The 23,352-nt window shown below is 34.8% G+C and overlaps 1 protein-coding gene across 1 annotated transcript in view; it reads left to right on the top strand.

Moving 5' to 3' along the window:
• Positions 1–165: 165 nt before the first annotated feature.
• LOC132543844 (long-chain-fatty-acid--CoA ligase 1-like) overlaps positions 166–23,352 on the top strand; it is a 47,857-nt gene continuing 24,670 nt past the window's right edge. The window contains exons 1-2 of the mRNA XM_060207359.1: positions 166–234; positions 14,488–14,658. Of these exons, the coding sequence (XP_060063342.1) occupies positions 14,515–14,658 (144 nt within the window). The 5' untranslated portion in view covers positions 166–234; positions 14,488–14,514. The remainder of the gene's footprint in view (positions 235–14,487; positions 14,659–23,352) is intronic.

Below are 23,352 nucleotides of genomic sequence, written 5' to 3'. Positions count from 1 at the left end.
TAAGGTGTTAATTAATACTTCTCATAATAGATAAAAAGTTAAAAAATGAAACAAAAATATTAATTGAATCCTTTTGTTACATAGAATAAATAGTTACTTTCTATCGAGATCAATATTTTTCTAGCTTATCAACTCAAACTATTTATGCATAGGATCAGACCATAACTACCCGGCTACTTTGATAGCATTTAGTATTCAGTGACAATAACTGGAAAACAAACCTCTGTACATTTGGTAAGTATGGAATTCAACTACAAAAAATCAAAATGGTTCTGTGAAAAACGTGACTAACTATTTTAGCATTTAAGAAATGACGTCGAATTAGGTTTTGGTGTCGGCTGACAGACTGCAGGCATGGCCCCTGATGGCTCCTTAACCGCATCAGTACAACCAAGTTATAGCATTGTTTCAAAAGTAAAGAACGCGTCAAAACATTGTTAGATTACGATTTTCTCTATATTTGAAAGAATGTTTTCATCAAATGTCTACGCGGAATATTATTGCAAAAGGTTTGTTGATCAGATCAAAGGGATCATCTATTGAACAACTGAAGTCTGATGCTGGGAGCAACTATATACCCACTGTCAGTTTGCACTAGAACCACAATACCTGTCTCGATGTGTTATTCATTATCGACAGACAATGACAGAGGGGGATAGAGTCATAATACACGTCAATTTACTTTTGTATCCTGCCCCTTCCCCACTTGCAACCTTAGTCTGTCAAAAGGTAAATGCATCATCACAGCTCCGAGCATAGAATTATGTCAATTCTGACACATTATTTTCAGGAGATCTACCATTTTGAGGATACACTATCATAAGCAGATCATGTAATTTAAATTATATAACCATTGGTATCTGCACTGAGAACACATATCTTTGCCTTTATATGTAAAAGTTGAGAGTATAGATTGATTGACTAGCCGTCTAGTGGAAATTTCCCTTTTGTTGAGCGGAAGGGTCTCCAAATAGAGACTAAAAGATGGTTGGTTCCAACCCCCTCAGTGGTGGAGTAATTTTGATTACACATACTGGTCAAAGCAAAAGAAGCATTCTTTTGAAATGATTGAGTCACAATTACATTCATTGATCATTTATTTGATTTCAAAAGTGAAAGAAACAAATCTGATCACTTTTAATATCTATATCAATAATTGTATCCAAAGCATATGATCTTTTCTGAGTTCAATGATATGTGAAGAAATCACAAAGTAGCAAATAAATTATTGTTGTAAGGAATGGCACTTGCAAGGATTATTTGTTTCGTTTTTATTTGGACAGAAAAATGAAACTTACACCATAGAAATGCTTAAATAAAACAAAACATACTTAAAGTATTAAACACTCCCATTCTTAGGTGGTAAACTTTACCTCCAACCTCTAATTAGTTTTTATTTGACCTCTCTTTAATTTATTATGTCACATATTGACCTGCTATACTGAAGTAGATTAACCTGACCAGTGCTTGAATGGGAACAGTGCTTGAACATTTATTTTATATTGGGTTCTTATTCCACAAAGTGACCAACTTCTCCACTCATGGTGCATGATAACTTTAGGATATGGGTACTTTTATACTTCTGATAAGAAAAGCTCTCGAACCAAATGGTGGTAATATGAATTCAATAAGACTGCTGACTCTGCTGTGCATGACAAGTATCAAATGCTGGTTCCTTAGAGGTATGCATGTTTCAATTTTTTCTTATTCTGAACAAAATAAAAACAAAATATCTTAATAAGAATAAAAGCATTGTATTAAAAGTGGATTTGACATATTTTACAGTATAAACCAAAATATAAGTCCACATTTTTCTCCGTAGAAATGCATACTGATCTGTGATCAATGTAAAAAAAATAATTCATTAATCGTGAGTATTCTAACCAAAAAAGTGACCTAGAAATTTTATTGAATTTGTGTAGAAGTTGTTTACGTAAACAACATCTTAACAACATTGTAAATATTTTACATATATTTCAATAGGGTGTTCAAGCATTGGTTCCAACATGGACTTACAGATATTCACCATCACACTGGTGGCATTTAACCAAATGACTGTTTGACTTTAATGTAGCTGGAAATGTTCATGAAATGTCTCTCTTAAGATAGTATTTTAGGACTTGTCGTAAGTTGCCTTCTGATATGATATTTGTTGTTAAAAGTTAGATAGAAGATTGAAATGTTTTTCAAATGTTTATTGTGGTAAGTCCAAATATGGAAAAGAATAAGTAAGAAGTCCATGATGCACTACATTCAACTATTTATTTTTTGTGGTTATTGTAATGTATGCTGAGCAGGATTGTTGCTCCACACAAGAAGACAGTCTACAACATTTTACAAAATTTATTTACATTTTTTTACAATATTTACAAAGACTTTACCCTGCATTTGCTTACAGATTCCTCACACATTCAGTCATTCCACCTCACGCACGTGTAGATATGAAATATGAATATGTATGAATGTACTATAACCCCTAAATGTCACTGTTAGGCCACCATAGCTCTTCACACAATGTCACAGTCAACAGACATTCCAGTATGGTTCCTCGGCTCCATGCTTGTCAGCAAAATAACTGGTCATTTGTTATGTTGTAAGTCACTCAACATGGAAGTGCGACACCCAGGATGTAACGAACTATGACCTTCGCAATTATCACTGTCCCACACTTAGTGTTCATTTAACGTACAACAAAAGAAACAACACTGTAAAACGGAAACTCTACGTCAGCTGTGATGTTTCCAAGAAGTAGTGTAAGTACTGTGACGTCATCACTACACTGTACGCTATAAAACAGCGTCAACAATGGCAAACATCAGCCGCAGAAACATAATATCATAGCCATTTACAGCTGATCACACAGTCTATATCAGACCATCATTCAGCATCCGTGATGTACAGATAAAATAGACAAGTATATGAAAAGTATCAGGGTACTGGATCCATGGCTCCAGGCCTCCATACAAAGCGTAGGTGGTGGTCAACGATATGACGATCAACCGTTACGTAGTTGGCCCAACAAGCTACAACAGTATAATAATTAAAGTTAACTTTACATCTAACTCATAAAGTACTTATTTGACCATTGTTAATTACTGAGAATCACACACTAAATACCAAACAGTTACTCATAAACATACACACGTTTATCACACAATGGACCGCACGAGCATCAGTACTACTGGGTCATACACAACAATACAGGAAACATTAAACAACTCATAAACACCTTAAATATCACTCATATGGACCAAAGTGGCTACAGGGAAACTAATTTTAAAGTTATGAAGATATATATGTGTAATCATTATAGAAATACTTACCATAATCTGTATTTTAGGCATAGCAGTGAGCCACGTCACTAAACCTGTTTAGTGTGTTATTTTCTTGTCTCGCACCTGTCACACTTGTGCACATGCACGCCCGCAAACACAGAGGCACACTAATTTAAATCTTCTAAACATCACAACAAAACATAGATAAAACAACTAAAACAAAAAAAATATTGGTCTATAGAGAAATTGCATGTGACAGTTATATTGTCCATATCATGTAATCCATGATAGGGATTTCTATAAGCTGCTCTAGTGTAGAACCTCCTGTTACCACCCTTAGTAACTGTTGATTACTTGTTCATTCACTGATTTGTGAATGCATTATTACGGAAAGTAGGATGATGACATAATATACATGTGAACATGGATTTCAACAGTTTTAACACATTACGTCTTGATAAGATTGAAATTCTTACAATCCAAATGTTTGTCCCTGGATGTGTATTATGTATTTTGAGACTGATTAAAACATCATTTTGATATGGAATTTACTTATTTGTAAAAGCAGTTAAAACTCATCTCGAAATTGCTTGAGTGGAAATTCAATTGAAGTCAAAATAATTTCCAAGTCCCAATTTTTTTTACTTCTATATCTTTGTGATTTTAATTCGAATGGCTGAGTATAGGTCATAATATGAATGTAGGCATTGATTAACATTTAAGGAGTAGCAGTTACAATATTTGAGCAAGCACTCCTTCATTTTTTGTATTTGAAAGACCTTCATTATTTTACCCGTACACTTATTTTCCTTAGGCTTGAGTAGGATTTACAAAGGAATAGTCTCGTAATCTTTAGAGCAATGAGTCATTTTCAAAAATTCAACAAAAATATAGAAAAAGGTGGCAATGGCCCATCCTTCATAAAATTACCCACTTGGGTAAAAGAAAATGGAAAAATTTAGAGGTCATTTTCAAGAGGCCCCTTGGCCTCCTCCAGGATTATTCTAGAAGACATCCTTTAGGTATATACTTTTAATGTTCCTATTAGGCTTGCAACTTTTATAATATTCATTTTGGGTATAAGTAATATGCTGTATGATGATGCTGTAAACTTTTATGTGCAAATCATCTACAGGTAACTATCTATTTGCTGGTAGTTTGACTGCTGTTTACCTGTATACCTGTGTTATATATAGTCTTATGTCAAATACTAATGTTGTGTGCATGTGTGAGTGTAGGTGTAGTCACACTTAACCTTTAGTCTAGATGGGATAAAGTGTAGTAGCGTGTTGGATAAAGAGTGGCAGAGTCTATACTGGAACAAAGTACACACCACCCATATACTGGTTGTACTTTGGTCAGGCAGTATTTCTGTCATTAAAACACCTTTGCAATTGATCATTGCCAAGGTCAAGGCAAAGTGTGCTGTTGGCTTAGACTTTGTCCAGTAGTGTTGAATGAGAGCAATCTGTGTATATATAGCTACTATACTCTGTACAGGATGTATACAGAAGATTGGCAGTAGGGAAAACTATCAATAGGATTCTTATTGTTATATATAGAGATACAATCTCCAAGTTTACATCTTCAAGGTAAACTCTTCAATCATTTTCAATGCATTACAATCCTTAAATTTTAATAATAGTGTATGCTTTGTAATAATATGCAATCCTAAGTGGTAATAACTATGTAATATATACTGTGTAACTTTTCAATTATGTTTGGTATAAGAGCACCAGGTACATATGAATTAGAATGGGAATATTATTCTACTGTATTTTAATATTTGCAGTGATATATATTGCGAACATCTATTTAATTGAACATTTGTAACAGTATCATCTTGATGGTTGTATCTACAGGATGTCCTTGATCACATCAAAGTAAATATTTTTTATCAGTTTAAAAGATTTTTTAAACGTTTATTTGGTAAACAAAATTGTTCAAATTGTTATCTGCTTATACTGCTATTTATATATATTACACTATGCCATTACTGAGTAAAACAAAGTCATTCAGAAAAAATGATCTGATGACTTAAGACCTATATGTTGTCTGTAGAACCTCCATTACTGGCTTATCATCATTGACATATACCCTGTATGAGTTCAAGAATAGCTGGAGGCACATCTTAACTATAGCTCCCTTAGAAATAGAAATGTAAAAATTTTAATTTTATCAAGAAAATTAAGCTGGATAGGAATAAGATTGAATAAAGTATAGACAGTATAGAACCGAGGAAAAAGATGGGTTCTAAATTGATTGGTTAAAATGTTAGTATCACAGAGAAATTATTTTTACATGTGTATCCATGTTTTACCAGTATGAGATTTCCTTGTGTTACACTGGACATGTGTATCCATGTTTTACCAGTATGAGATTTCCTTGTGTTACCCTGGACATGTGTATCCATGTTTTACCAGTATGAGATTTCCTTGTGTTACCCTGGACATGTGTATCCATGTTTTACCAGTATGAGATTTCCTTGTGTCACACTGGACATGTGTATCCATGTTTTACCAGTATGAGATTTCCTTGTGTTACCCTGGACATGTGTATCCATGTTTTACCAGTATGAGATTTCCTTGTGTCACACTGGACATGTGTATCCATGTTTTACCAGTGAGATTTCCTTGTGTCACACTGGACATGTGTATCCATGTTTTACCAGTATGAGATTTCCTTGTGTTACCCTGGACATGTGTATCCATGTTTTACCAGTATGAGATTTCCTTGTGTCACACTGGACATGTGTATCCATGTTTTACCAGTATGAGATTTCCTTGTGTTACCCTGGACATGTGTATCCATGTTTTACCAGTATGAGATTTCCTTGTGTCACACTGGACATGTGTATCCATGTTTACCAGTATGAGATTTCCTTGTGTTACCCAGGACATGTGTATCCATGTTTTACCAGTATGAGATTTCCTTGTGTTACCCTGGACATGTGTATCCATGTTTTACCAGTATGAGATTTCCTTGTGTTACCCTGGACATGTGTATCCATGTTTTACCAGTATGAGATTTCCTTGTGTTACCCTGGACATGTGTATCCATGTTTTACCAGTATGAGATTTCCTTGTGTCACACTGGACATGTGTATCCATGTTTACCAGTATGAGATTTGTGTCACACTGGACATGTGTATCCATGTTTTACCAGTATGAGATTTCCTTGTGTCACACTGGACATGTGTATCCATGTTTTACCAGTATGAGATTTCCTTGTGTCACACTGGACATGTGTATCCATGTTTTACCAGTATGAGATTTCCTTGTGTCACACTGGACATGTGTATCCATGTTTTACCAGTATGAGATTTCCTTGTGTTGCTCTGGACATGTGTATCCATGTTTTACCAGTATGAGATTTCCTTGTGTCACACTGGACATGTGTATCCATGTTTTACCAGTATGAGATTTCCTTGTGTTACCCTGGACATGTGTATCCATGTTTTACCAGTATGAGATTTCCTTGTGTTACCCTGGACATGTGTATCCATGTTTTAGCAGTATGAGATTTGTGTCACACTGGACATGTGTATCCATGTTTTACCAGTATGAGATTTCCTTGTGTCACACTGGACATGTGTATCCATGTTTACCAGTATGAGATTTGTGTCACACTGGACATGTGTATCCATGTTTACCAGTATGAGATTTCCTTGTGTTGCTCTGGACATGTGTATCCATGTTTTACCAGTATGAGATTTGTGTCACACTGGACATGTGTATCCATGTTTTACCAGTATGAGATTTCCTTGTGTCACACTGGACATGTGTATCCATGTTTTACCAGTATGAGATTTCCTTGTGTTACCCTGGACATGTGTATCCATGTTTTACCAGTATGAGATTTGTGTCACACTGGACATGTGTATCCATGTTTTACCAGTATGAGATTTCCTTGTGTCACACTGGACATGTGTATCCATGTTTTACCAGTATGAGATTTCCTTGTGTTACCCTGGACATGTGTATCCATGTTTTACCAGTATGAGATTTCCTTGTGTTACCCTGGACATGTGTATCCATGTTTTACCAGTATGAGATTTCCTTGTGTTACCCTGGACATGTGTATCCATGTTTTACCAGTATGAGATTTCCTTGTGTCACACTGGACATGTGTATCCATGTTTTACCAGTATGAGATTTCCTTGTGTCACACTGGACATGTGTATCCATGTTTTACCAGTATGAGATTTCCTTGTGTCACACTGGACATGTGTATCCATGTTTTACCAGTATGAGATTTCCTTGTGTTACCCTGGACATGTGTATCCATGTTTTACCAGTATGAGATTTCCTTGTGTTACCCTGGACATGTGTATCCATGTTTTACCAGTATGAGATTTCCTTGTGTTAACCAGGACATGTGTATCCATGTTTTACCAGTATGAGATTTCCTTGTGTATCCATGTTTTACCAGTATGAGATTTCCTTGTGTCACACTGGACATGTGTATCCATGTTTTAGCAGTATGAGATTTCCTTGTGTTACCCTGGACATGTGTATCCATGTTTTACCAGTATGAGATTTCCTTGTGTTACCCTGGACATGTGTATCCATGTTTTACCAGTATGAGATTTCCTTGTGTTACCCTGGACATGTGTATCCATGTTTTACCAGTATGAGATTTCCTTGTGTCACACTGGACATGTGTATCCATGTTTTACCAGTATGAGATTTCCTTGTGTTACCCAGGACATGTGTATCCATGTTTTAGCAGTATGAGATTTGTGTCACACTGGACATGTGTATCCATGTTTTACCAGTATGAGATTTCCTTGTGTTACCCTGGACATGTGTATCCATGTTTTACCAGTATGAGATTTCCTTGTGTTACCCTGGACATGTGTATCCATGTTTTACCAGTATGAGATTTCCTTGTGTTACACTGGACATGTGTATCCATGTTTTACCAGTATGAGATTTCCTTGTGTTACCCTGGACATGTGTATCCATGTTTTACCAGTATGAGATTTCCTTGTGTTACCCTGGACATGTGTATCCATGTTTTACCAGTATGAGATTTCCTTGTGTCACACTGGACCAGTTTACCAGTATGAGATTTCCTTGTGTCACACTGGACATGTGTATCCATGTTTTACCAGTATGAGATTTCCTTGTGTTACCCTGGACATGTGTATCCATGTTTTACCAGTATGAGATTTCCTTGTGTCACACTGGACATGTGTATCCATGTTTTACCAGTATGAGATTTCCTTGTGTTACCCTGGACATGTGTATCCATGTTTTACCCCTGGACATGTGTATCCATGTTTTACCAGTATGAGATTTCCTTGTGTTACCCTGGACATGTGTATCCATGTTTCACCAGTATAAGATTTCCTTGTGTTACTCAGGGGTTGATATGGGAGGATTCCTCTTTCATAAATCTTGTCAATGATGCAAAACAATAGGACAACAAAAAGACATACATAAGACAGCCAGGGTAAGAGAAAATTAATCATTTATCTCCTGGTAGGTGAGAGAAGGGGATCTCAACCCATTGGAAAAGATTATAAAGTCGCAAACACTTTTGGCAAACATTATGTTTGTTATACCTCTCTTCTCATAGATCTCTTTTCTCAGATTGAGGCTCCTTTTTCTCACTTCCAAGGGGATGAAAGATTCTATTATTCCAGATGAGTAGAGAAGAGGACTTATTAGCTAGGGAATTTCGGAAATGTATGGTATGAGTGATTTTGAATTGAATAGGAGTTGCAAACAGTTTTAGTAGATCAGGAGATCAATAGTTTTTTCAGATGATTTTTGTTGGAGTTACATACAAGCAAAATATAATACTCATCCATAACCATGTTTTTCTTATAGTCAATCATCTGAATGATTTAGAAATGTACTGTAGGAAAGTGTTTTGACTGTTTTAAGGACATATCGACGGCCATCAATTATCATTTCTGAATCTTACAAAAGCATCCTTGTTAAACAATTTTCATGTGCTCAGCTGAATTAAAACAGGTATACAAATGAAGTTGCATGTGTGAACTTCATGAAAAATAGTGATCTTGTGATATAGAGGCAAATCCAAGAGGTGTAATTTAATTAGAATCATTACAGTATTACAAGATTTTCCTTATGGTAGTTGATTTAATACTTGAATGGGGTACCAGTTTCCACTAGTACAACAATTTTTATTGTTATCAGTTTGTATGAGGTGATTAAGACATGCCCATGAACTGAAATTGACCCCAGTCTCAACAGTATGTCTAGGGTTCAGATAAGGTGAATAATGATGCTTATTGAACAATAGTGTATTCTCATGTGTGTTTACTTGTGCAGAGTTGACATAATGTCTGGAGTACAGTTCAGGGTTAGCATCGATAAAAATAAAATGTGACCTTCAATTCTTCAATAAAGCCCTGGTGTACCATTTCATAATTACAGGCCCACAAGGCAAGCTTAGGGGCCTTAGGAGCAGGGCCCGAACAAGGAACATCTTATTAATTAAAATGCTTACCTTAAAATCTTCAAAATCTATCTTGTTCTTTAGGAATTGCATGGTATTTTCCAAAATTGGTCTGAAACATGCTTTGGTGAAGGGAAATCAGTTTTGTATATACGTTGTGCCAGAGAACCAAAACCCATGCTGTATACGAAACTGATGTCCATTCACTCAAGCATGCTTTAGACCAAATCTAGACAATAGCCTGCAATTTCTGAAGAAGAAGATACATTTTACAGAAATTATTAGCTTTCCCCTATTGGCTCAAACCCCCTCCTCTAGCCCCAGGGGGCAGAGACCCAAAACTGAGTTTTCTTCACCCAAGCATGTTTCAGACCAAATCTAGACAATATCCTGTGATTCTTGAAGTACAAGGTAGATTTTGAAGAAAGAGATTGATTTTCTCCTGATTTTCTCCTGGGGCCAGATGGGTGGGGCCCAACAAGGAAAATCTAACCCCCAAGTAGGTTTAGTTCATATCATATCACGGCTTTGCACCATCAACAATTCATTTCGATCTTTGGTTCTTTGAAGCAGTTGTGATCCCCACTGAATAGCTATAGCATTGCTGAGCCTCAGAAGATAAACACAATCAAAACTTATAATTTATCCTGGGGTCTGGTTCCACCCCAGGACAGGTTATGTCTTTTAAACCATTGAGATTACCATCTCATAACTTAATAGCATTGCTGGACATCAAGAGATTAACAATTAATCTGTCCCCATCCCTAGGGAATTTGAAGCTGTATCTGTGAGGTGAGGCTCATCAGGGGAAATATTTTCCTTCTAAAGAAGTGTAAAGTTTTGCATTATTGACTTAATTATCCAGGTGATCAATACCTCTGGGTCTCTTGTTCATAAGTACAATGCATCAATTAAAGTTATGTGTATAAAAGTATATGGCACTGATATCGAAGTTAACTGTGTTTACATTAATATACCTGTATCATGATTCTTTTCACAAAATATTTTTCAGACAGCCTAATAATAATGTTGCTATTAATGAGGAAAACAATTTGATTTTATTTTGCATTTTCAATATAGGCTCACTTTAAATCTTTAGAAAGTTTTCTGTGTCATTGTAAGCTCTTATAGTTATATAGATATCTGGTGACTGTTCTACATTATTGCTAATTTTTTTCACTGGTACACCATTGTGAAATATGTCTGCTGTCCAGCTTAATGTTACAAGAATATATTATACAGGCCAGGCTCTCATCATGCACGTGGTTTATTCTCTAATGTATATAACTGATTTATCTGCAGAGATTCCCAACAGGTGCTTATCTATAAACAGCCACATCAAGTAGCTATTTCTATAAATATCTAGTTTGCTGCTTCCATTTTGTGCAACATTCAGTGATAAAACTTAAATAACAAGACACGTGATGTTGCAATATTGCAGTATATAGTGGTAAGTAAACAAATGTGTGCAGACTTTAATTATCATGCCATGTTGCAATTATCCTACATCTGAATGGAAAAAAGGAATGCACCTGTTATGATAATTTTAATGTAGAATATTTTTCAGACATATCCTACCTGAACATATGTTTCAGTAAGTTGATAAGAGGTATTGTGGCTTCTATTTTTGTCTGTAGTTTTGGAGGATAGGTAAATAGATCTGTTTACAGTCCTGATTCCTGATGCTGAATAGCATGTTTTACAATAGCTATAGCAAAACAAAACAAAAACAACAAAAAAATAGAAAATAAAAGAATTTTTATTCGTTAAAATCAGAGAGATCTTTATGCGTTACTCTAACTTATGGCAATAAGTATACATTTTGAACAATCGTGTGCTACCTATCTACTGCTAAGTTCTCAAAATATAACATTGTACACACCACATCCCTCACAGTGTTTTAAAGGATTTGTGTACTGAGTGCATCAGATTAGTGTTTTCTTTCACAATTACAATTATAATATTTCAGACAAGCTTAAGTTGTGGAATTGTATGATCAAGGTCACTGTCAATACTTATAAGAAAATTCTTGTCTGCACGGTAGCGGATTAATTTCTTGAGAGATTTTGATCAAACATCACACACTTTTAAAATATCCTGGATATCAAAGACAAGTTTTAGGGTTGTTTGATCAAGTCAGTGTGACATACCTTTTTCAGAAAATCCTTGACAGCTTTCTTGTAGAGGAAGTTTGATCAAACTTCATATTTTTGTAAAGAATCACGAAACCACAGAACAGTTTAAGTTTAAAAGTTGAAGGATTAAGGTCATCATTACTATTTTTAGAAAACCCTTGTAAGCAGTGTTAGTAGCTTCAATCCTTTAGGGATTTTGATAAAACTTGTACTCACATATCAAAGTACAACAACAAGTAGATTTGTATTGTTTATGATACCTTGTTATAAACATTGTAAGAAGATCTGAGCTATGCATTTTTTTTTTTTTTCATTTGAAAGTATCTTGGCATTATCAATAGGTCAATCTGTTAGCAACAAAACTGCAATAGAATTTACTTTGGTTGAGTCAACAAACTTTAAGCTCTTTTAAATAAAAGTTTAACAAATTTTGGTCTAACTGTATCACCCAAACAATGATACACTAACGCAGACCATGAAGTCCAGTGGATATCAAGACATCAAGATGCTATGATGTTACAAGGACTCTGGCAATCATGAACTATTATCATTTTTTAATTTTTGAAATCATTTTCATTATGCAAACAGAATGGAAATCAGCTTAAAAATAATTGTGTGTAAATTAAAAAAATTCTATTCCCAGTTTTGAGGCATCTTTGACAACACTGACTTTTTATCAGAGCTTTGAGTTTTGGTAAGGCTGGAGGATGTCCAACAGTGCTACCTTTCTGTCATACTAATTAATTTTAGAATAGCAAAGTGTTTAGCTGTTTTCTTGAGATACAGTGCATTTGACTACAGCATCTACAGCTCTTTCATTATTTTCATGGCTTTGTTGAAGCCTTTCTCATGCATCTGAATTAACAGAAGTGATATTAGCATATTTTATCATAAATAGCACAAGTTGGCTCTAGGTAAATTTAAAAAAAGAACAAAGTTGGATGGGAGAGGTGCTGGTAATTAAACTCAAAATTAACTAGAGCTAACTTACCTTAAGGTATCTAGATTTGTAGACTTTAAATACTTTGCCATAAAAAGTGCTCCTGCTGCATACTCTTAAATTACTTCTTTCACAAATTCCTGATGAAAAAAACCCAAAACATTTCCGTCTAACACCAAACCTGTTGCTGTTCTAAATTTTCCCCAAGATAAAGAGGGAAGATGAACACAAGGTAGTCACATCATTAAAGATTATTGCGTGGAGGGGTATTCATGAACGTATGAATACAACTGAGGTAACATGGAACAAAACACTAAGTCTCCTACTATCAGATTTAATAAAATGCATTTAAATTTGGAATGGCTAATGATTTCCAGCCAACAGATCTCGGGTTACCTAGAGTAGTTAGAGTTATCTCTCTTCCATTATCTGCAAATTTGACTACCAGGTAATAATCTAAGACTGTAACAGTGTCCTGCAATGTAAACAACTTGACATGGTAAATCTGCACTTTAGTTTAAGAGGTGTGTGACTGAATTAATCAGAGTTTGAACATTGGTCAGCTACTATGAAACTGATCAAATGATCATCTGATAGTGACACATATATAAGATGTGTGCAGTGAACATGTGTTGGGTACTTTTATAGGCAGTGTCATATGCACTATAGTGTGTTGTAGGTATTGTATAAAGGACTTTGAATTATTTTTGAAGGAAAGACATATACCATCAGTGAAAAAGTAATGATTGTTTTCAAGCGTAAACTAAAGCTATACATTGTTTTTAAATTTTGGAACTGAGGAAGTGGTGGGGCTGGAAAGTGAAGATATGGGGATATGGGAAGTGGAGTTGTTTAGAAATGAACCTTAGGAAGTGAAGGAGTAGGGAACTGAGGAAATGGTAGGGTGAGGTATACTGAAGAGATTTAGAAAAAGAATGTTAGGAAAATGAGGAAGTGGAGCTGTTTGGAAATGAACCTCAGGAAATGGAAGTTTTGGTGATACAATATGTACTCTTGAATTTATTCTGTAAACATTGAGACAAATAGTGGCAATTATAAGCACTTATTTAAAATTGATTATTTTCTTTCATAATTGTTGATAATTTAGTTTACAATTGGTATATTCAATGCAGTATACTGAGAGTGCTACAATCTCTTAGATTCAACACCTTTACATTAACGACACAGAGTTCCTACTGGGCCCATTAGGGGAAATAGAGCAAATTAATTAAAACCCTTCTACTGGAATGATTGAGATTTGCCCAACTTTAGGCTGAAATATCCTTGGGTCAAAGGAGCTTTGTTTTGTATAATCTGTGCATCTTACACACCCCATCTTCTCACAATAGAAATGCTGTGAAAATGCAAAATTCAAGCTTTACACAAAGTGCAACAACTCAAATTGTTGAATGTGTGTTTACAAAATATTTTGTGTCAGACTACTTCTTCATCTCCTATACTTTTTTCTGTTACCATGGAATCAGGATCTAAAACCGATTGAAGTATTTTTAATATTAAAATAAACAGTAGAAGCAAAAGGCTAAAAAATTTGCCATTTCTGGAATTTGATTCTAAATCATTCAAGATTGCTACCATGTCTGGTATGATTTACTGAATGGTGGCAGGTTACAGGGTATAATTTTATGAATTGCAGCACCTTATACACATTTATTTGAACTCTGTGTCTTGATATTTACAATTACAGATACGTGGTAATTCTCCAGAGAAAAGGATGGGTGATGAATACATGCGCCTAATGGGGGCCGGTGCTGTGGCCATAGGGGCAGTCACTACAGCATCAGCCTACTACCTTACACGGAGTCCACCCTCTGTTCCACTGGTGTGTGATCTGGAGAAGCAATCGTCCATTGTACCAGTAAGTACTCTTTTCTTCTCATCATTTATTTTTTAGTGTGTCGCCTGCAGAGCTGGCGGAAACTTTGGGATCCTTCATCACGCGTCGGCGTCGTCGTCGTCCGTATGAAAGTTTTCCAGACTTTTTCGGTAATGCTTCGAGTTATCATAATGAAATTTGGCATATGGCTTTTTGTTGCAAGGGTACAGATTAAGCTTGATTCCCAGCTGTCTGTGACACTTTTTGGCAGAGTTATGCCCCTTTCAACTTAGAAAATTTCCTGGGAATATTGTTTTCCAGATTTTTTTGGCTTACGCTTTGAGTTATGGAAATGAAAGTTGGTACATGGCTTCTTGTTGCAAGGGTACAGATTAAGTTCAATTCCTGGCTGTCTGTGACCCTTTTTGGCAGAGTTAAGCCCCTTTCAACTTTCCTGGGAATATTGTTTTCCTGACTTTTTTGGCTTTTGCTTTGAGTTATCAAAATGAAATTTGGTATATGGCTTTTTGTTGCAAGGGTACAGATAAAGTTTGATTCCTGGCTGTCTGTGACCCTTCTTGGCTGAGTTATGCCCCTTTGAACTTAGAAAATTCTCTGGGAATATTGTTTTCTTGACTTTCTTTGGTTATGCTTTGAGTTATTGAAATGACATTTGCTATATGCTGTCTGTGACCCTTCCTGGCTGAGTTATGCCCCTTTGAACTTGGAAAATTTATCAGAAATATTGCTTTGCACAGTTTTCCCTTTATGCTTCAAGTTATAAAAATGAAATTTGGTATTACAGCTTTATGGTTGATCGTTGCACATCCAGTTCAATTTCTGGGTGACCATGACACTTTATGCAGGCGACACATACAGTTCCGAGGAACTCTTGTTTGGTTTGGCATGTATTATTTGTCATCCATGATACCAGTAAAGTACTCTCTTCATTTCATCACCTATTTTTGTTTGGCATGTATTATTTTACCTCAGGTCACACTGCAATGATACATGTATCCGAAATTTTTTTGAAAAAACAGTAAAGAGACCAGGTGATGAACCAAGTCATTTGGATATCATGATTGTAAGTTTTAGATTTTAATAAAGGTCAAATTAAGTAAGAAATATACGGAGGTTTCAAATGAGATTATCTCTAGTACCATATTTTCCATATTGTAAGCTGCAGATTTTTTCCTATGCAGTCGGGCATACCGATGCAGTTTTTATGTGTATTCTACAAGAAATAATATGGGACTATAATAATTCTGTCAGCATGCAAGGGCATTTGCTAATATTTAACAGTACAGACACTGATGGAAATATTGTTAAGTAAACCACACATAACATCAGGCCCTATATCTGTGCATAGACAATCTTTGATGGCTCCCAAGCCAAATGAGTTTGATAATTACTATTTTACGTGTATAATTCATTTGCAAACATAAATTTGATGTTTCACTAATAATCTTGATAAATTGCCTTTCGTTGTCTGTTATATCAACAAACTTTGGTTAACATAATGGTTAGTGCATCGTAAGAAAGGATGTGACTTATATTCTGGTGTGGCTATATGTGGATCAAATTGAAAAAAATTCTTGAAAATTGGCTCTGTGGCTTATATACCGGTGCGGTTTAAGACCCAGAAAATATTGTACTTAACAGCTTGACTACTTATCAAGTTAAAAGTTCCATATCATTGATTTTATTGTCAGGAATAGAGGTCATACTTTAAATTATGTTTACTGAAAATAAAACAGGCCAAATAGACCATGAAATTCCAGACATGTGATACATGAATGGTATGTTAAAGTAGCAGCTGTATTGTTATTGAGGTCTAAAAGTCAGATCAAGTCACCAAGAACTGTAATGGAAAATGAGGTTATGACTTAAGAATGTCTTTGATTTCTATATTAAAGCCTAGGTTTTTTTAGCTAATTTAACTAAGCTACTTTTACCTTCATTAATTTTATGTAAATGATCTTGTATGAGATTACCTGAGCCATATTGGATATGTGTATTGATCGGTTACACATACATTGTACCTGAGCCATATATGTTACACATGCAGCCTTAGCCCGAGTCTGTGTATACCATTCTGTGTATTGATTCATTACAGTGATTGCTCACCTTTGTCTAGTCCCTCACCAATGGTTTCATGATTATCTCAAATGTTTTAAATCTACCTACCAGTGCAGGTATGACAAGTGTTCAAAATGCATCAGTGTGTTTATATAAAATGATAGAACAGTCTTTCAGTATCAATTGTAAAATCATGGCTACAAATGGAAGTGCCCACCACAATGTGTATTTTGAAAAATAAAATGCAAGTATGATTTTATGGTGTGTGTGACTTTTATCGACCGGTGTATTGTTGTCATCAATATTGAATGGAAAAGAAGAATCAAACTACACCTTTATCAAGGAGGAATGATAAAATATTCATGTTTTCGGCCGATATGCAATCATGAAGTTGAACAACAACCTAGAATAATCCCCTCACATTGCTGAACAGGTTGCAGAAGTGAGGTGTCAAGAGCTTGAAGCTCTGGTATACAACCTGATATAGTATACCTGAAATTCTGGTGGTGTGAATACCACAAAAGAGATATTTGAACCTAGGCTACATGAACATTTTGTATCTTCAATCTTCTGTTAATAATACTAAGGATACTCCATGCTATGTCACGGAATGAACAGATGTATTATGTTTCTTTTTTAATATGGGGTAGTAGAGCCAACAAGATTGTACTATTAAGTGGCCGATGATTGGTTCCTTCTCCTCTCACCTGGATACTTGTTGCTTGTCTCTGATACTTAGTTCAGATGTCTATTTGGAACTTTAATATCATTGTGATTAATCAAAGATTGAGGTCACTTTTACCAAAACAGAATTTCACACTCATTCAATTCTATGTCATTACTTTGGTAGTTCTGGATTGATGGGCTTTCAGTTTGGTTCAAATGAATGACCTTGACCCACTTTCAATGTCATGGAGATTTGATGTGTTTAATCTTCAAGTGACTTCTCTTATATAAGCAATAGAGGCGATTATTGAGGCCAAAAAATCTTTCACCTTAGTATTGTGATAGTAAAATGACTAATGTGATAGTATTGTGATAGTCAAGTGACACTTGCAATACTATCACAATAGATTTTTTACCTGTAACATTTGTTTTTCTAACCAGAAGTAAAAGTCACTAACAATTAAATGTATCAGAATGCACAATTTAACAAATGTCATAGCTGAAAAAGGGATTTACAATTGTTACCTTCTGCAATGTTATCAAATTTGATCATTTCAGGAATGAATATAAATCATGGACCTGATTTAAAGTTACTTCTCCTCTTTCTATACTTTGTAGACTTAATTAGATCCTATTGGATATAATGAAAATTATAACACTTACTTACGATGTAAACTCTCATAGATATTACAACTTGTGTGCTTACTACTCTGTTTCATTCAAAGTAAATAATTGTGCCGTTTTCGAATTTAGTACTTCCATGATCGAGGTCACAAAGAGGCTTGTATAAATAAATAAAGGCTAGCAGCCATTTGGTAATAGCTCAATGAAAATGTTGCTTTCAAGTAGCATTTTTTGTTTACTTAAAAATCTATTGTTAACAATCGATAATTGAACAGACTATTGCTATAGTTGTCAACTAGAGGGTTTGAGGAGTATTTTTCAAACTTGTGTTGTAGTTCACAGTAGTTCCTGATACTGCCCATTTCATGTTGAGATTGATCAGTGAAACAAATTTGCCATTTTAAATTTTGACAGATGAAGTTTGTTATCACAATATCTTGAAAAGTACAGGAGGGATATTTCTCAAATTTGATGTGTGTGTTCCCCATGGTATCAAGTTGTGCCCATTCAGTTTTGTGTCTTTTCGGTAAAAACAAAATGACTGACCAGAGATCATCTTAGATTAAGGTAGTTGAAGTTTGTTATTGCTATTTCTTGTCAGATCTTTCTTGTTTTTCATATGTAGGATTCCCTCGTCATCAAATGATTAGGAAATAAAGGGAAAGAAAGGAAATATAGATCAATGAAAACTTTCCCAGGGCGGGCTTCAAGATCGTTTAGATCTCTTGTTTTACTTTCATTTCACAAAATGTAATCACATGATGCTGTGTATGATGAAATGATAAAATGCTGTGAAGGAAATATAATGCCTTCACAATCTCAATGTTCCTGTACACAAAATCCTTGAAGAACAGGAAACACAATTATGATCTTATTTAGCCGACTGTCAATAATTAAAGATGTTGATGAGAAAAATTGTGTGAAAAATTCCCAGGCAGCAAGAAATAACGTAATAAGAAACATGTCTAACATCTAAATATATCTGTAGACTCATAAGTAACACTAAATGAGAAAGATTGTACAATGGGATATACAATAGCCAGGAATAGCTGTAGTAGTGTTAGTGGCTACGTGTGCCATAGAGAATGGAGGTTTGGTGTGGGGTGATGTGGTTAGTGTGTGTTGTGACTGTTTGTACCAATCCTGGTGTGCATTCATTCACAAGCCGATCACCTATGGACCAATCATAGGCCAGCATCTCAATAACATGAGCTGGCAATGATGAAATATTTACTATGTACTATCAACCATGTGACAGCTTTGATGAGGCATCACTTGGGATTTTTCTTATATTTCCTGTTTTATACATAGTCTAGCTCTACACGGGAGTGTTTCCTGGTATAGAAAACCTGTTTCATGGAAGGAAGTGATTTTATAGAGCCTGTCAGCATTACTTAGAATCATTTCTACAATATTGATTGCTGGTTAGCACTGATCAGCACACGTACGTCTTGTTTTACCTCCTGTTTTATCAAGAATATTCCTACCATAGACATGGACCTTAGGCCAACACCTTGTCCACTGTTGTAGACCAAGGATTCAGCAACAATTTAATAAGATCACAAAATAATGAATGGAACTCTCTATAGAGAGGGAAAAACATTATTTACATGAGCAGTGTTCACTGAACCTATTTAAATACAGCGTTAACAGAACTGGTTGGCTGCACGTGGGCTATACACAGTCAGGTGTGTGCCTGTGTAAATTCACCCATGTTGTGATAGAGTAATGTATAAGGCTGTGTACTAGGGTGGACATTAACAACCATGGGAAGTGCGAGCTCAATGCCACTTTTGGTGGATCTTGATAAACAATCTACAATAATTGAGGTATGTATTTAGGGACAATGTTTGTTGTTTATTATGTTATTGTTTTGTGTGTAAAGAATGGTGTTTTACTACAAGATTTTGTCCTTTCTTTAACGGTTTTCATCATGCTGTACTGATATATTACCTGGTTTACACATGTATAGGTGTCTAATGTAAAGTAGACATAGAAAACATCAATCAAATAATGATATGTTAACCACCTGCCACCAAATTAAGGTGAGAATCAAGGATTCCACAGCAGGGGAGTGAACATCTACATTAGCATATGTCATGTGCTTTGATATCCCATACTTGCACTAATTTCTTACGTTTAATCTCCAGCAATCCTTGTTCATACCTGTTCTCTAATGTAGAATTTGAAATTGATCAGAAGATGTCCTCACAACAACCACCTGATTTTCATATTGTTAAATATTGATATAACCTAGTTTTAGGGGAATCCATCATTTGAATTTGATGTGAGGTCAACTTGTGAATTTTTGAAACTATATTTCAAGTCAAACATAAATGTTTAATATTGAGACAGATAAGACAACAGCAAATGTTTCTAGAATTGATATTTTTGAGAAATAACTTGATGGGTCTTTCTCAAAGTTTTGGCAATGTATAGGCCTTTTATTATGTTTTATGGTTTTAAAACGCTTTCGTTCATATAGTATTTTCAACTTCAGAATGATAGACCGTAAGAAAATGTTAGCTGTCAAAAATGAGAAATCTGTCATTGTTACTATTTTGGTCAGAGTAATAAGTTACTACTGTTCTGGACAGTGTAATAATTTGTTACCATTCTGGAGTAATAATTTGTTACTGTTACTGTCAGAGTAATAATTTGTTACTGTTACTGTCAGAGTAATAATTTGTTACTGTTACTGTCAGAGTAATAATTTGTTACTGTTACTGTCAGAGTAATAATTTGTTACTGTTACTGTCAGAGTAATAAGTTGTTATATTTTCTTGTCAAAGTGGTAAATTGTTGGGACTTTTCTGTAAAGTTTATGATCAGCTATTTAATATTGATGTTTATGTTGAGGTTTGACAATAACATTTCTATCAAATTTCCAATTTGAAATGTAAAAATCATGATATGAACTGTTGAAGGCTGACATTAGGAATAGGACTCTCCTTTTAATTTCAACAAATTTTCTGGTGTAAATTAGATAACAAGCTGGCACAAATTATGAATTATACATATCATTGAGTAATAATATACTAGATATATAATTATATCAGATATATGTCATATACTAGTGCACATTAATCTGTATGTCCCACTTACAATTACATTATGTAACCTTATTAAAATGCTAGATATGTTTAATAACTATTGATTGGGTTTTTTAGATGTTTAAGCTGAGAATGTCTCTATATACTATGGTGTGACAATTACTGCATATATAAAAACTTTAAATTAATTGACAGTAATGACATATTTAAACTAGGTGTTTCATAAACTTCATAAGAGTTACTGGATATTGTAAACTACTTTGGATTTATCTTGGTGAGGTGGTGTGTCATGTATCAAAAGTTGGTCACTTTGACCTTTATTTTGACCTTGACCTATGGGTACATCAAAGACAAAGGTTGTCTGGACTCTGTCTCCTACCATACAAGTCACTTGAACTTCTCACTTGGGGCATAGATTCACTTTCAGTGCATCCTTGACATACGATTTCACATTTGGTGGGGCATTGCATGTAATTCGCTGAATTGTTTTGTCTCTAAAGGATTTCCAAACACTAGTTAGTTTGATTGTTACTAGAAGAAATGATATGTAAAGACAAATTAAGACTATATATCTCCAAGTTTCTTTCTTGCTGGGGCCACATATCTTGATGCACTCCTAGTTCCACTCTTTCTGGGGCCAATATATTGACGTAACAATCTAAATGATGCATGCCATGTTGGTGTAATTCTGGTGCAAAACCCAGAGACTATCTATTTATGGACGATCAAATGACTAAACATATAGCCTAGTCATTCACTAATAACCTCTCTATAACAGTCTACTCCAAAGTCTCCTGCTGTTGGAAACTTGGACTTGGGTTTCAGAAATATGGATTTTGTAATGTGGATGTAAAGTTGGCCGATCTCTGTGATGTTAGCTTTATTATGGATCTCATCAGGTTGTTTATACATATGTATGAAACACTATTGCCATAAAAGAATTTTACTTTTCTCAGGTAAACAAAAGTCCAAAGTCCAATCTCACACAGTTTTGCAACATATCATCAAAGATGGTTCCCAAGGGTCTATTAGGATCTGCACCTGTCTTTCCTTAGCTTAAAAACATTGACTTATTTATAGAAACCTTTCTAGTTGTTCTTCTACTATACAATAACTACACCTTGGCTATATCTCATTGTCAATTGAAAATAAACTTTTTATAACCTTGTCACATTAATATGGGGGTATTAAATTTATGCCTTTTTATCATTTATCCATGTATACAAATTTCTCTTGCAATACAAGACCCATCCACAGCTATCAAGTATTCCAGCCTTAGCCTTAACGGGACAAATTTTCCTACCTCAAGTAATAAAGCCAGAAAGATCTCGTTATGAAAGGTTGAATTTTCCATATGTATAATATCACACTTGAGTGATATTGGATGTTTATCAGCACTGATCTTGATGATGATCTATACAACACTGAATTAGTCACTGAATAACCCTTAGGCAGTGTCAATGATGGATATGTCTTCAACAGGATCAGGCAAGTTATACAGTTTGTTCCTGTCGTTAATAATAATCATATAATTTACCTTACACATACCTTTAAACTACCATAGTTAGTCATATCAATATAACACACATAACAAAGAGACAACTCTAAAATTTAAACATAACACATTCACCATCAGGTCTGTGATTTGATATCCTAATACATAAAGAAATAAAGGGGGGCATGCTATATCACTGTGTGGTTTGTCGGAATAAAATAGTTCATTACTGATGTTGACCCTATATGTGTATGCATAGGTATCCATTGTTTTGTTATGAACATTTAACACAGAAGACAGAGACTGTACTGCATGATAGTCAGTAATAATGAGTTTATTTTTCTACAGTATATTCACTGTTGGTGAATTTCAATGTCATGAAGTGTTTTAAAGAAATCATCTGTATTCATGAGAGTGTAAATTATAGATTCTCAGATGAAGAAAATGACAAAGGAATGAATCAATAACATTGTGTTAAGGTACCCTACCAATCTGTTAGGGGTAACTAACTCAGTTGTTTATTTATTAATAGGTTTTTGTGGTGTTTGTGCCAGTTTGTTTTGAGATGAATGCAGAGTCGAAAGTTTATCACACCACAAGCGAATCAATACCTATGTACTTGGATAGAGACTGATGGTGTCTAGGATGTAAAACTGATCAATAGTTTAAGTGTATAAGTGATCATACCAATAGTAAATGATGGTTATGTTTCATGTACTGTTTTCCACGAGTCGCAGTTAGTCTTTCCCTTGGCTCCAGAATGAAGACAATTCATTTGGGAACTTAGGCTGTATCAATCAATAGTAGCTTCAGATAAGA

The sequence above is a fragment of the Ylistrum balloti genome, unplaced genomic scaffold (genome assembly GCF_031769215.1).
Source record: "Ylistrum balloti isolate Yb309-2 unplaced genomic scaffold, AGI_CSIRO_Ybal_v1 Utg369772, whole genome shotgun sequence".
Lineage (NCBI taxonomy): Eukaryota > Metazoa > Mollusca > Bivalvia > Pectinida > Pectinidae > Ylistrum > Ylistrum balloti.
The sequence above is the reverse complement of the archived record's forward strand: the minus strand, read 5'-3'. Positions and strand labels throughout refer to the sequence as shown.